Source organism: Delphinus delphis, chromosome 5 (genome assembly GCF_949987515.2).
Source record: "Delphinus delphis chromosome 5, mDelDel1.2, whole genome shotgun sequence".
Lineage (NCBI taxonomy): Eukaryota > Metazoa > Chordata > Mammalia > Artiodactyla > Delphinidae > Delphinus > Delphinus delphis.
The window spans coordinates 51,137,245-51,153,598 of record NC_082687.1 but is presented as its reverse complement, the minus strand read 5'-3'; the positions used below and the strand labels follow the sequence as shown (position 1 = coordinate 51,153,598).

At 37.4% G+C, this 16,354-nt stretch overlaps 1 protein-coding gene across 1 annotated transcript; it reads left to right on the top strand.

Moving 5' to 3' along the window:
• The first annotated feature begins 2,392 nt into the window (after nt 1-2,392).
• Nucleotides 2,393-16,232, top strand: ENAM (enamelin). Its single transcript, XM_060012421.1, has 8 exons — nt 2,393-2,446; nt 4,259-4,327; nt 4,449-4,493; nt 4,940-4,978; nt 6,920-7,195; nt 8,202-8,264; nt 9,715-9,765; nt 13,301-16,232. Exons 1-8 carry the CDS (start codon nt 2,393-2,395, stop codon nt 16,145-16,147), a joined length of 3,444 nt encoding a protein of 1,147 aa, XP_059868404.1. The 3' UTR covers nt 16,148-16,232.
• Nucleotides 16,233-16,354: the final 122 nt, after the last annotated feature.

Here is a 16,354-nt window from a genome sequence, read left to right as displayed (position 1 = left end):
GTTCACCCATTCAATAGCTTAGCTGGGTTTTTTTTTTTTAATATTTATTTATTCATTTTGGCTGTGCAGGGTCTTAGTTGCAGCACACGGGATCTTCGTTGCAGCATGCGGGATCTTTAGTTGCAGCATGCAAACTCTTAGGTGCGGCATGCATGCAGGATCTAGTTCCCCAACCAGGGATCGAACCCAGGCGCCCTGCATTGAGAATGTGGAGTCTTACCCACTGGACCACCAGGGAAGTCCCTTAGATGGGTTTTTAAAACATGGATTATTTCATGACCACTAACCAGCCTTATGGCAGAGGGAACAAGGGTAAACAGAGAAGCCATCAAGTGAGGTTTAGTAGCAACTCCCAAGAACCTATATGGCTAAGGCTGATAAAACTCTAGCCTCTATGTGAAGGGTACAGGCAGAAACCAGGGTCATCCAGCATCACGATTCCCATTTCATCTTCGTGAATACACTGTTCCCTCAGTGTCCTACCACTTACAAACAAATCTCAGCATACACACAATATTGTAATTCCTACTCAGTTTCTACAAAGTCAGATAAAGACAGTCAGACACTTGGAGCAGATCTAACTTTGCACACTTTCTTGGACACATACAGACTTAAAAGATATTTAGAGATCAATTTAAAGTCATCTATTCCGGTGCAATTTTATTCTTTGTGGTACTAAATTCAGGGAGTTTGAGGGCTAAAAAATGCAGTGTTATTTGGCCCAAGAGGAATGACATGGCACCTCTCACGCCTTGGAAGAACAGCACCTTGTACAACCCCTAGGTGAACTGATGTGCACAGTCACACAAAGTAGGAACCATCTTTTGGCATCAAATTAAAAAATTCTTGCTATTTAAATGCCAACACTAAAATAAGCAAATATCACCACTACAAATGGAGCCATAGGGAACAGGAGAATCTAAGTTCAGCAAAGATAACAAAGTTCGCTCTCGTCAATGAAAAGTATAATTGTCCTATTTATTTATTTAGCAGTGAAGTCTTTATTATGGGAAGTGAGATTTCTAAAAACATCCATAACATAATTCCTTCAGCGAATTTCTCAACTCCGATTTTCATGAGGTTGTATTATCATGAATAGCTGAGAGTTCATTTGTCATTTTGCCTTTCTCTTCTACAACTCTGAATCCCCAGTAACTAACCTATACTGACTTCAAAAAGAGCTCTATGGCCTGGTATCCTTATGTAATGTGAATCAAACCAAGTCACTGAGTTGAATGTTGACATAACATTCCAGTTAATTTTAATTATATATTAAATATATACTAACTAAACATATTAAACTAAATACATATTTTGGCCTGCATTTTGATCATGGTCAATGCTTTATGACAATAGCATATGGTTAATATTCATTCACCTTTGTTCCCTAAATATCTTTGCATAAACAATGTTTCTATACTTTAAAAACCCCAAATTCATCAAGGAAAGCATCTTCTAAATCTTACTGCTGTAAGCTCATTTTCCTCGACTGTTATTATACATAATAAGAGGCTTGATTTGACAGCTCCTATAATAACATATTATAAATTTTACATTGGCTGTGTTTTAAACTCTTGTGATGGCAAAACCATTTTTCTCAAAGCTGATTGGTTGTGCAGGTCTACAACAGTGCTTAAATGTGACCCAAGCTTTCTGAAAAGGAGGAGTCTTTTTATTTTAAGCCTTTTTGGTACAGAACATGACATCTTCATGAAGAATTTTTTGTTTTATCATTAAGAAATAAATGTGTCTAGCTTCTTGAGATCTCCCTGGCTTTAGCAACTTGTAGTCATTTCCACTGTAGACCATTAAGAATATATTTCAAAGACAGGCTAGCAAAGTTCAAGTAAAAGTTATTTTTTATATGTTGGAGTTTCTAAGTGGCATTAGGTGAGTATTAGAGATTTTCAACATAATTAATATAGTTCCAAATAATGAACTTAATTCATAGATGTTGGTTGACTTCCTGATTGCATTCTTTGATGTTTGTTGATAATCAATTTTTGTACAGTAATCTTCTGATAAAACTTTAAACTTCTTCGTTTAGTTGGTGCATTTATTTTTCTTATAAGCTTTCTTCCAAACTAATTAGATCTCATTTAACACTGGGCTTTTGTACACGTCCCCATTGAGCATTCAAGTTTTGTCAACATTGCACTAAAAGTATCTCAAAATACAGTGCCTGGGTCATTTTTTCTCTGATTTAGCTTTCACCTTACTCTTAAAGCAACAGAAGATTAAGCTTGAAGAGAGTTTGAAAACTCTCTAATAAAGGTAGAGCTGAAGTTTTGTTCTTAGTTTCTTCATTTATCTGTTTCATTTCTATATTTGAGTTTCTTCTCATGCAAAATTTATACTTTTCTTAAAGGCTTATGAAAATTTTGGTGAAAAAATGTTGCTGCTGCACTGCAGGCATGAAGCTTCGTCTCCTAAGCTAGATAACCTGGTGAGTATTTTCATTTATTTTTCCTAATACAAACAGATCACATATCGAACTAAATATTGTCAGAAGTACACTTGAGAGGATAAAACACTATTTAAATATGTCAGAAGAAAAAAGAGCATCTGAGACCACAGATGGAATGTTAGAACTAAGAACTTACATAGTCATTGTATTCCATAACAATCATTATAATTTAAAAAAACAGCTAAGCATAGACTTTTATCCAATCATGAATTTTTAGAGATGGAAGGAATCTTAAAGTCATCCAACATAATATATTAATTTTATAAAAGAGAAAAAGAGTGACATTTTATATTTGCAAAACAAAAGACCACATCTTCCTATATGAGTGTTTAGCATTATCAAGAATCTCAGTGACTGCTACTATAGAAATTAGATGGATGATTAAGCAAGATAGAAATTAAACATACAAAGCTTCCCCCAAAATCTCAGGTCATAATCTTAGAAAATAGATTTAGGAAAGCATTCACCAGTATTCTCTTTAGTAACTTCCTTGTGCTGTTGTAACCTATACTAAGCACACTAGTTTCAGTTATTTTTAATTCTCTACAATGCTATGATTCTGAAAATCTTTAATTGGTAGGAAAGACATTTACATATTACTGCTTCCTTTGTTTAATTATACTCTCCCAATTTCTCTGATATGTAAAAGGTAACTGTTTAAACATACAGTTTAAGAAAATGATGAAGTGTCCTCTAGTTATATTGCTTCTGTGGAAAGCAAGTAGAAGGGTGAGCATTGGCTCAAATCACTACTAGGTGCATTTCATGCCCAGAAAATGAAAGAAACAAAAGGAATGAGCAAATACTGGTGTCTATATCCTGGTTACTATGCTAGGAATTGTCTTGCATCTGATAAACCGTGAAAATATATCATTCTGATTAAAACCTTTATTTTTGTCTATTGTATATGTAAGTGGAAGAGTTTTCTTAAGGGGTTACCCAAGTAAATGCTTTAGAAGAAACCTTATTCAAAGATGTAAATACAAGTATTAATTATATAAGCCTTGCAAAATTAACTAGAGTGGGATAAATAAAATCCATGAAAACAATCTCTGAACTTCATATTTGTCTATAGTTTCTATCTTTTCCTCTATGTTTAATCAAAGTGTCTAACAAAGAGATAAATTTATAGTTTTTCTTATTTTTTCCCATTTCTTTTACCAGACCTTGAGCAGAAGTGATTTGTAAAAAGATTAAATAATAACAATAATAATAATAGAAACAACAATAGTGGAAAGAAGAAAAGCATAGATTCTAAAACATTCCAGTGTACATAACAAGCCTTTTTATAATGGAATGTAGTCTATAGCACCTTAGAAAGTAGCTCAAAGTACTGATTTTGGATTGTCCCGTCACTGGGACTGAGATTATCCTGAACAGTGAATATAGACACTACTATGACTTTCTAAACCAGCCTAGCAACTAGAAATTCAAAATCACCAATATTCACATTTTTCAAGATAAACTCCTAATTTCTAATTTTCACATTCCAGTGCTATGAGCCATCTTTTCAAGCATCAGTGTTTTCTCTGTCTCTCTGTCTCTATCTCTCTCTCTCTCCCTCTTACTTTTATCTTTCCTTTTTAACTGACCCTTTTGGCAGCTTAGAACAGTACCAGGTAATAACACATAGTTTCTTAATGTAAAATAAAGATGGCACCAGAGGTCCCTTTCACTGTGTATATCAGTGTTCTCCTTGACAGGCAGGTGGGCTAGTGCCTGGATAAGCACCAAGTGCCCCCAGCAGAATTATTTCACAGTTCAAAACTAAAATCCAGTTTTGTATCCCAGGTACCAAGTGGAAAAATGAAGAGTGTCCTGGTCTTTCTAGGTCTGCTTTGTTATTCCATAGCTATGCCAGTGAGTATTAAAAAAATTTAGGACTTTTCTTTATGTTCTATTGTTGCATAGTTTGGGGAAAATTCCTGGGCTTATTTCAATTGATGTTCTGAATTTGTCACAAATATTCTCTCACTTCCAGATGCAAATGCCCCGAATGCCTGGATTTAGCAGTAAAAGTGAGGAGGTATGTATGTTTAGTCTCAGGAGAGACATTTTCCAGAGCCCTGTCCTGAGAGTTCATTTAAAAAGAATATTAGGGAGTTCCCTGGTTACCTAGTGGTTAGGATTCTGGGCTTTCAATGCCAGGCCCAGATTCAGTCCCTAGTCAGGGAACTGAGATTCCTCAAGCTGCAGGTGCCACCAAAAAACAAAAAATAAAAAGGAGAATAATGGAAAACTTTCTGATATATAAAATTTCTTATGGAAGAGGTAGAGAGACTCTACCTCTTAAACTCTCAAATCATAGTGCCATAGAAGGTTTTTAAATTTCATTACTTATTTTAAATTCATGTATAACTAGTCAAAGACATTATGACTATTATATCTAAAAATCAGAAACTTGCTTCTTGTGATTTTATTGAATAAAAAATTTTCACTTTGTGCCACATAAATGGATTCCTGTTGTCACAGATGCGCTATGGTCACTTCAACTTTATGAACTCCCCACCTGTAAGTTCCGCTTTATATTATTTCTAATGATTTCTTGTTTATATACAGATAGCTATAAGGTCTGTCTTAGCTAATAAAGACACCAATCATTATTCACATGTTTTAATTAACCATTATAAGAGTTTCAAGGAAAAAAAATTATTTCACCTATCCCCTTACACCAAATTTTCTTCTTATTCATTAATATTGTACTTTCACGTAGAAAAAAGCATTTATTAATTACACTGCTTCTTTATATCTGAGAGAAATTTGTTCTGGGAAAAGACTATACAAGATATATTTACAAATAATGAGAAAAAAACAGCATAAGTAAATACTGGGAGGAGGATAAAGTTTTATTTGGATTATCTTGAAAGATAACACTAAAATTATGAAATAAGTTTTTGTCTAATTTTTAAAATTTAGCTTATACTTCCCACTATGTGCTAATTCTTAGAACTAACTGATAATGAACATATTATCAGTTGAATCTTCTGGCATAATTTTTCTGAAAAAATTGTATGATAGTACAATAATACTATATGTTACTTTTGACTTTGGTAACATGATCATGAGACCCATTGAGGGGAAAAATCAAGGACTTCATCAATTTTCCCTTAATCTTTTTCATTCAAGTCATTCTCTTTTAAAGCCTCTCACCTAAAATCATCACCATTGTCAATTTTCTCATCTTTATCTTTTGATAGGCCCAAGTTTTCAAACTCTCATTCTCAGTTTTAGCAACTTTGCCAGTGATTTGAAATTTTTACCAACTTAATTATCATGAAATCCTACATCTTAATGCAAGATTTGCAATTTCACCTTCCATCAATCCACATGGCATTTGCACGGTATTGTGTGTGTATCATCCATAGACAGTGAGAGACTGATTAATGAAGCCTGGAGACAGAGACTGGTGTTAAGTCAGAGAGGGGATGTTTGAATGGGAACTACTGTTGTAAGAGGTCAATTCATACATAGCATTTTCAGATTATAACTGCTTTTGCTTCCCTGCCAACCTTGTAATTGTGGAGATTTTCATAATGAAAACGGAATTAATGAGGATTCACCTGTAATCGAGAACACAGGCCCCATATAAGGATACTTACACACATAAAATTTTTACTCTTTCTTTTTTTTTTAACACTCTCACTTCGTCTTCTTTTTGCTCTTTCTCCTCTTCATCCAGCCTATAACAAGTCACAGGAATTGTGAACTTGATATCAACTCCTCTGTAACTTGACTTGTATACTTCTTACCTGAGTCAGGGCTTCAGAGTTAGAAAATTATAAGCTGAATTCTTTAACTGAAATTTCTCACCTAATTCTGCCTTTTGCTTTGTTTCATTGGTTTTCTGAAAGACTGAAATTCATTTCTGTAAGAAAACATGTAAAGAAATGCTAGCTAGGCAGGTGAGAGGGAGGTCCAAGAGGGAGGGGATATATGTATACATATTGCTGATTCACTTCGTTGTACAGTGGAAACTAACACAACATTGTAAAGCAACTATACTACAATTAAAAAAAATAACAAAAATAAAAAGTATAAGAGAGCATTTAAAAAAAAAATGCTAGGGCTTCCCTGGTGGCGCAGTGGTTGAGAGTCTGCCTGCCGATGCAGGGGACACGGGTTCGTACCCCGGTCCGGGAAGATCCCACATGCCGCGGAGCGGCTGGGCCCGTGAGCCATGGCCGCTGAGCCTGCGCGTCCGGAGCCTGTGCTCCGCAACGGGAGAGGCCACGACAGTGAGAGGCCCGCGTATCGCAAAAAAATAAAAAATAAAAATAATAAATAAATAAATAAAATAAAATGCTAGCTAAAGAGCTTGAAGCTTCCATTGTTGACTTAAGCTTCATAGGCTTTTTAAGATCCTGGACTGAGTTTTAGAGACTGACAGACAGGGTGGGGAGAGCTGGAGTACCAGCACTCATGTGAATTTACTGTTATTTACTACCCTTGCAGATGGTACACCTGGGTCCCTTGTATGGAAATGGTATGCAGCTCCCTCAGCTCTTCCTGCCGTACCAGATGCCCATGTGGCCTCAGCCACCACCCAACAAGAAGCGCCCACAGAAACCTTCATCTCCCTCAGCACCCAAACACCAGAGCAAGACTGATCAAGCCCCAGAGACCCAGAAACCCAACCAGCCTCAACTAAAACAGCCCTTACCGGAGCATCCTTTAAAGCAGCCATCACCCACCCCAACTCAGCCCCAAGAGGAAACCCAGACACCTCAGGTGAGGCTTGCCCAGCAAAATTCCAAACCAGAGTCATAAATGGCCTCAGAGGGCCATGCCACCCCCACAAACACACTTCCTCCAATGCTCCTCAACACAGATACCGCTATGTACAAAACAGAATCATTAGTTTGGACACTTTCTTCCAAGGTGATGCTGTCACCACCTATCCAAAACTGCCTGGCAAGTCTATTCTAGCCTTCATTTAATGGAAAATTACCCAAATACTGTTGAGAAGCTCCTTTTGAAATACAGAGGCAACAGGGTATAAACATGAGCACCAACAGAAAAGTCAGGGAACAGAGATTCAAATTCTACCCCGGCCCTTATTAGTTGTATGATCTTGAGCAAGTCACTTTGCCTTTCTAGGCTCCAGGTTCATCATGAGTAAATGGAATGTTCTCTAAGTCCCTTCCAGATCTATGCTTCGACTGTCTAAAACATTGCTCTGAAAGTTAACACTGCTTCCAGGACTTCAGGATAGCATAAATGTAGTCCTGACTTAAAACAAGAAGACGGGCAGATGATTTCTCAAGATCTCATCCATCATGGAGCTTCTAAAATGTTGTCTTGAGTCGATTAGCCTTCATTATCAGACCTATTATAGCTGTAGAGAATACAAATTTGAATGAAAAGACACTCCTGGCTTTGAATCCTGGCTTCAATCATTTTTACCAGCTCTGAGATTTGGGGCAAGTGACTCAATTTCTCTGAACCTCAGAATCTTAAGTGAAATGAAAATAATAATAGCACATATCTTCTACAGTTATGTGAGGATTAAATGAACTTACTAGTATAAAATTCTCAGCACATTACCTAGAACGTAAGTGCTCAATAATACTAATTGTTATTATTATTATTATCATCTCTGCCCTTAAAAAATTCAGTTTAATGCAAAGGAAGATGTAGACTTCCAAGTTCTAAATAATTGTCTTTAATAAGTTTGTTTCATTTTTCATTTACTCTTCTCATTTCCACATCACTCTGATTCTTTTCTTCTTTCTAGGCATTCCCACCATTTGGCAATGGGCTATTTCCCTATCAACAGCTACCATGGCATGTTCCACATGTGAGTTCTTTTCCTTTAAACTAGAACTGAAAAATAATATTAGCATGCTGTATCTCAAACTAATTTGAGTTCATACATTTTAAATGGAATGCCATATGCCAATCAGTAGAGAATATGAAACAAAATCATCACATCAGTAATCATGTAGGAAAAAAAGATTTTTTTAATTGGATTTTTTACTCAAATTGTTGAAATGAACATAGCCTAAATCATCCAACACTACTACTAACTTAGATAATGAATTAATTTCAAAAGGTTGTGCTCCTTCACTACTATTCCTCACCCAAGAGATGAGAAAACACAAAGATTATCCTCATTTAATGTAATGGGGAAACTGGGACAAAATGGAGTTTGGAAACCATGATTAGGCTAAGATCCTTCCATAATGTCTTATTATTTCTAGACAAAGATATTTCATTGTAAAGAATTTTACAAAATAATAATTATAGGAATCCTTTAAAGGTTAAAATCATTAAAATAAAACATAATGTTGAAATTGCATGGCAAGCATTTAAGATATGAATCGCAAAATAAACTAATTGAACTACAGAAATATTAATGGTCAGTTGCAGTTAAACTAACAAAAACAACATCAATAAATATTTGATGACTCTTCATTTAGCTATGGCATTGGTTTTTCTTGTCTACAACTCTATAGTCAAGAAGGCTTCTTATAACCAAGGAACAATTCATTTCAAGCAGTAAAAATTTCTTATTTCTTTTTCCTTGCAAGAGTGACATCCTTTTTACTGGCAATACTGAACAAAGAAAATGAAGGCAGTACCAGGTGAAGATTTAAAAAGGAGATGAACATGATTCTCTTGCTGAAATACCTATTAATCTCATCTATGTAGAACTTCTGTGGGAGCTGAATTGCTTTTTGAAACCCTCCCACTATGCTTTTCTCAACACTCCTATGAGCAGAAACCCAACCTCCTAGTTTGATTAGGAAAATAAACCTTGGTTTTGACTATAAAAATATTTTAGTAATAATCCAGGAAGGATTGTCAGTTTGTCACCTTAAATGTAAACATTCAAAAAATAACATCATTATTTAATCTCAATTATTAGATATTCTAATATAAATGTTTGGATCCTAACAGCACTCAAATCTCTGTGCGTGTGTGTGTGTGTGTGTGTGTGTGTGTGTGCACGCACACGTGTGTGTATTGGTGATGGGGCAGGACGACTGCCAGGATATGCAGCCACATGTGGTATTTTCCGTAAGATAACCTGGGATCCAGAGGAAGGCTTTGTATTTACCAGAATTCACTGATGGTTATGTCATAATTATTAATAGCTAGATTTTAAGAGCTAATGACTCAGAAGCTAAAAGCCACCAACAGTGCTAACGCTGACTTGAACTATTTTTAAAAATCTTGAGTTTTACAATCAAATGGCAGCATAGAAAGTGGTTTTCTCTGTGTTCATTGTGTCTTTCACCTTTCAGAGGGTACCACCAGGTTATGGACGTCCACCAGTCAGCAATGAAGAAGGTGGAGTAAGTACAAGCAAAGCTACAATCCTCATTAGGAATTACAATATGAAAGTCTCTGCTTTTTTTTTATCTCTATCTAATAAAAAAGTTAAAATCCAACACATGAACCTGTAGCTCCAGCACCTGTGATTTTTAAAAAGTGAAACAAACCAAGCAAGTAATCTAAAATAAATGTGATATATCATTTCTCCCCTACATGTATAGAAATCAACCTCTCTCTCTCTCTCTCTCTCTCTCTCTCTCTCTCAGAAGGCTAACTTACTAACCTTTGCTCAAGGCTGATGCTGGACTCTAAACAGTGATGGAACAACTAGTCAACAGGAACGAAGTAAATCTATCTCAGAATGTTATCCCCAGAAGGAAATTAAGTAACCATCTAATGACCTCATTGTACAAATAAATTGAAGCCAAGAGAAGCTAAATTACTATTCAGTTTTACCTACTGAGTTAGAGGATAAACTGGACCCAGAATCCAAGTGTTCTGATATCCTATCCAATGGGTTTTTTAGTACACCACACTAGGAGAGGGGCCAAATGCAGTGATACACTATTTAAATATTCTAGCAATGTGTCATCAAAAAAAGCCATTGTAGTGATTGTGGCACAGTACCCCACCCCTGGAGTGTACTTCCTCTTTTTCCCTAAATATGTGGTATGTCCTCAGTGAAATGTGGAAACCTGATAGTTCTAGGGGGAGGGGCTGAGGGGCGGGTTGTTAAAATAATGACATTGAAAATTCCTATTCAGTAATGGCATAAGGTGCTTTCAGATATATCATTGTGAAATAATCCCAAATGATTATTCAGATAAGTGCATGCAACCTGGAAATGGGCACTTCAATTTTTTTCATTTTTATTGTGGTATAGCTGGTTTACAATGTTGTGTTAGTTTCAGGTGTAGAGCAAAGTGAATCTGTTATATATATGCACATATCCACTCTTTTTTAGGTTCTTTTCCCATGTAGGCCATTACAGAGTATTGAGTAGAGTTCCCTGTGCTATACAGTATGTCTTTATTAGTAATCTGTTTTATATATAGTAGTGTGTATATGTCAATCCCAGTCTTCCAATTTATCCCTCCTCCTCCTTACCCCCTGGTAACCATAAGTTTATTTTCTATATCTGTGACTCTATTTCTGTTTTGTAGATAAGTTCATTTGTACCCTTTTTTTTACATTCCACATATAAGCGGTATCACATGATATTTGTCATTCTCTGACTTCACTCAGTGTGACAATCTCTAGGTCCATCCATGTTGCTGCAAATGGCATTATTTCATTCTTTTGGACATTTAGGTTGCTTCCATGTCCTGGTTATTGTAAATATGGGGACTTCAAATTTTTACAAACATTTCATGAGAGAGTGAAAGAGGATGACACAGGCAATTTGCATAGGTATTAACATCTGCATTCCACCTCTCAGGGACACTGCCTGATTTGCTGCATGCTGTCCGAGACATATCCTCACCCATCCGTCTCTTCATCTCTATCCACAAGTAGGAATAAAAATACTTTTTCTTTAGATTGTATTTTTTTTTAAAGAAAGACTAAATGACCTAAATGCCACATGTGTGTCTAACAAACATACTGACACTGCTCATGATGATTGCATCATTCATTAAACAAACATTTATTAAGCACTTCCCACTGTGCTAAGTACTGGGGAAAACAAAGATGAGAAGAATGTTTTCACTCAAAAACTTCACATGGGAAACTCAAGTGGGAGAATCCCAGAAAAATAAGCAACTGAAATTCAGTGGGATAATTGTTAAAGCAGAAGCCTATACTGCTGTGGACACCTGAGAGTAGAGCCTAATTCTGCCTAAGAAAACCAGGACAGAGAAGGGAGCACTCAAGCTGAGTCCTGAAGATGAATCAAGTTCTCCAGGAGGGATAAATGTATAGGCAAAGAGAAAGTTCAATCTGAAGAAGCCATGTGCAAAGGCACTGAAACATAGAGTACTCAGAGAACTAAAAGTAGCTGTTTTTAAATTATTATTTATTGTAGTAAGAACACAACATGAGATCTACCCTCCCAACAAATTCTGAAGTATACAATACAATATTGTTGCCTATAGGTACAATGTTCTACAGCAGATCTTATTCATCTTGCTTAACTGAACCGTTAAGCCCGTTGATTAGCAACTCCCCATTTCCCCCCCCCCCAGCCCCTGGCAATCACCATTCTACTCTTTGATTCTATGAATTTGACTCTTTTATATACCTCATAAAATGGAATCATGCAGCATTCATCTTTCTGTGACTGGCTTATTTCACTTACCAAAACGTCCTCAAGGTTCATCTATGTTGGTGCATATTGCAGAGTTTCCTTCTTTTTTAAGGTCATTGTGAATAGTGCTGCAAGTAGTGTGATTTACAACCGCATAAACTACAAGGGGGAGGAAATAAGGCTGGATATAATTGTTATGGGCCAGATGATTATTTAAAATAATAATTATCTTTATTAATATTATATATTATTATTATCAGGCACTTAGTAAGTACTAGGCACTGAGCTTTATATATGTTACCTCACTTGATCTTCATGATAACCTATCAGGTAGATATTATTTTATTATCTCCATTTTACAAATGAATAAACTGAGGTTAGCCCAGAGTCATATTATTAGTACTGGTGGAATAGGGATTTTAACCCATATTTGTCTAGAGCCCCACTCTTTGGCACCATGCTTTGTATGTTATGCTCTGAGTTTACAGTTTGTCCTGTAAGGTAAGGGCAACTTTAATATTTAAGGAGGAAAGTGACAGAACTTTCCCACATACCCACCCCCAACCTCCACTACTCTGATGGCAATGGACAGGCAGTATTACAGGAAAGTAAAGTTATATCCAGAGTAACCAGTAAGAAAACTGTTGCAATAGTTCAGGGATATTGGGGATAAAAGAGGAGAAGACAAAGATGAAAGTTTAGATTTTATAAGATTTGGTCATTAATTATCTGGGGGAAATAAAGGAGAGAGTGGAAACTTGGGAAACTGGGTATATAGTGGTGAATTCTGCTTAGATATAGAATATTAGAGAATAAGGTTTTGGGGAAAATGAGTCCAGTCTGGGTACATTCAATTGGAGATACTCATAAACTCTTTAGCGTAGCAGTCTTGCTGTCTCAACCTCAGGAGAGAATCATGTGCCAGAGTTATGGCTTTAGGAGTCACTGGCATGTATCTGTATTGAAAGAACTGGACTGCAATAGATTGATCAAAGCAGGTGTGCAAAATGAGAACAAAAGAATAAGGTGGATAGAGAATGGAATCCTAAAAAAAAACAAAAAGAACTTAGATTTAGAATCCAGGCCTAGGAAGAGAAAACTGAAAAGTAATGGTCAGAGAGTAAGAGTACCAGAAGGAAGAAAGGTCATGGAAAAAAAGGAGGAATCAAATTTCAAGAAAGAAAGCGTAGCCAACAGTGATTTAAAAATTATGTGGCCAATAAGGTTTTTACTATCACTTTTAAAAATTCCAAGCAGCACCATGGTGGGAAACAAAGAATAATTGTCAATTTCCATCTTCTTCCCTACAGAATCCTTACTTTGGATATTTTGGATATCATGGATTTGGGGGCCGTCCTCCTTATTATTCAGAAGAGATGTTTGAACAAGATTTTGAAAAACCAAAAGAAAAAGATCCTCCTAAAACAGAGAGTCCAGCCACTGATCCTTCGGTTAATTCAACAGTTCCTGAAACTAATTCTACCCAGTCAAATGCACCCAATCCCAGAGGGAGTCAGGGTGGAAATGACACCAGCCCAACAGGAAACAGTGTCCAGGGGTCTAACACTGTGAGCAATCCTACAGCTCAAAACAGCCCTGCAGTAAATGTTTCAGGCCAGGGAGTTCCAAGAAGTCAAACCCCACGGGGACCAAGTCAGACAAATATTCATGAAAATTATCCAAATCCTAACATCCGTAGTTTTCCTGCAGGAAGACAATGGCGACCTACTGGCACCGCTACGGGGCACAAACGTAATGGGCCTTTTTACCGAAATCAACAAATTCAAAGGGGTCCCCGGTGGAACTCCTTTGTTTTGGAAGGCAAACAAGCAGTTCGCCCAGGATATCCAATATACCGCAGAGCTTATGCTTCCACTGCAAGAGGCAACTCTCCCAATTATGCAGGAAATCCAGCAAATTTCAGAAGAAAGCCTGAAGGGCCAAATAAACACCCTGTGGGAACCAATGTTGCCCCTCTGGGTCCCAAACATGGTACTGTTGGCCACAATGAAAACATCCAAAATCCAAGAGAGAAGCCAGTAAGTCAAAAAGAAGGAATAGTCATTCCTACAAGGGATCCAAGTGGCCCCTGGAGAAACTCTCAAGACTATGGAGTTAATAAATCAAACTATAAACTGCCTCACCCTGAGGACAACATGCTAGTCCCAAATTTTAATTCTGTTGGTCAACGTGAAAACTCTTATTACCTGAGAGGAGATTCCAGAAGAGCTCCAAATTCTAATGGACAAACCCAAAGCCAGAATTTGCCCAAAGGGATTATTTTAGAGCCAAGAAGAATTCCATATGAGTCAGAAATTAATCAGCCAGAATTAAAGCACAGTATATATCAGCCTGTGTACCCTGAGGGATTTCCTTCCCCTGCAAGGGAACATTTTAATGCTGGAAGAAATACTTGGAACCAACAAGAAATCTCTCCACCTTTTAAGGAAGATCCTGGAAGGCATGAAGAACACTTACCTCATCCTTCCCATGGCTCTGGAGGACGTGTTTATTACCCTGACTATAACCCCTATGATCCCAGGGAAAACTCACCATACCTTAGAAGTAATACATGGGCTGAAAGAGATGATTCTCCCAATACAATGAGGCAACCTGAAAATCCACACTATCCCATGAATACTCCAGACCCAAAAAAGACAATCCCTTATAATGAAGAAGACCCAATAGAGCCAACTGGAGATGGATCTTTTCCAGGACAAAGTAGATGGAGTGTGGCGGAGTCAAGCTTTAAAGGAGACCCAACAGTTAGGCACTATGAAGGCGAGCAATATACCTCAAATCAACCAAAGGAATACCTTCCCTATTCCTTAGATATTAATCCATCAAAACCCAGGAAGGATTTCCCTTATGGTGAATTTTACCCCTGGAGCCCAGATGAGAATTTCCCATCATATAATACAGCTCCCACTGAACCGCGGCCAGTGGAGAGCAGGGGCTATTATGCTAATAATGCCGTTGGACAAGAAGAAAGCACTATGTTTCCTTCTTGGAATTCCTGGGACCACAGAATTCAAGCCCAAGAGCAGAAAGAAAGAAAGCCATATTTTAACAGAAATTTCTGGGATCAGCCAACAAATTTACACAAAGCCCCTGCTAGTTCACCATACCAGAAGGAGAACAAGCCTTATTCCAGTGACTCCCCAGCTGGGCTTCAGAAAAATCCAATATGGCATGAAGGTGAGAATTTGAATTATGGCATGCAGACCACTAGGTTAAATTCACCAGAAAGAGAACACTTGGTTTTCCCAGACTTAATTCCTCCAAGTTACCCAGCAGTTCAAAAAGGAGCACATTTATTTCACCTAAGCCAGAGAGGCCCTTGCTGTGCTGGTGGCTCCACAGGGCCCAAGGACAATCCACTTGCTCTACAAGACTACACTCCATCTTTTGGTCTTGCACTAGGGGAGAACCAAGACACCAGCCCTGTGTATATAGAAGACAGTCAAACTACGCATGTAAGACATACTATCTCCCCGACAAGCATCCTAGCTGGCCAAAGAAACAGCTCAGAGAAAAGACTGCCTGGAGAAAGTCAAAACCCAAGTCCTTTCAGAGATGACATGTCCACTCTGAAGAGGAACACACCACGTTCTATAAATCAGTTGGGCCAAAGGGGAATTATGCCCTTTCCCGAAACCAGTTCCCTTCAATCAAAGAATACACCATGCCTCAAAAGTGATCTTGGAGGAAAAGGAAACATTTTGGAACAAATATTTGAAGGTAACCAGCTCAATGAAAGAACTGTTGATCTTACTCCTGAGCAGCTTGTTATTGGTACACCTGATGAAGGTCCCAAGCCAGAAGGAATTCCAAGTGAAGTGCAAGGAAATGAGGGTGAAAGGCAGCAGAGACCATCTAGCATCCTACAGTTACCATGTTTTGGCTCCAAATTAACAAAGTATCACACCTCCAGCACTGGAACTCCATCTAGCATTGGAAAGCAAGGCTCATTTGATGGGGATCCAATTATGCCTACTGAAATTCCTAACTCACTGGCTGAGTTAGCTACCAGGGCACAGTTTCAGAATATAAATGTAGACCCACTTAATGCAGATGAACACACTCTATTTGATTCTCTTCAAGTAGGGACCAATCCACAGGACCAGGTGCAAGACTGCTTACTACTTCAGGCCTAGGAATTATCTCAATCAAGCATTCTTTGGGGAAGGAAAATACCTGCTATTCTACAGTGGTTTCCAGACATTCTTCCCCCAAGATTTGATAAGTATCTCACCCTCTTGGTTATCCTTAAGTTTTTCCCCATTCCAGCAATAGGAGGTTGGGGCTCTGGGAGTTGCTAGATCTAGTATTGTCACCAATTAGCACACACTTAAAAAAAAAAC

Coding starts and splice junctions, on each gene's coding strand:
- ENAM (XM_060012421.1), top strand. CDS start 2,393: ATGTTGCTGCTGCACTGCAGGCATGAAGCTTCGTCTCCTAAGCTAGAT. Junction 4,328..4,448: donor GTTATTCCATAGCTATGCCA/GTGAGTATTAAA, acceptor TCTCACTTCCAG/ATGCAAATGCCCCGAATGCC. Junction 8,265..9,714: donor TACCATGGCATGTTCCACAT/GTGAGTTCTTTT, acceptor TTCACCTTTCAG/AGGGTACCACCAGGTTATGG.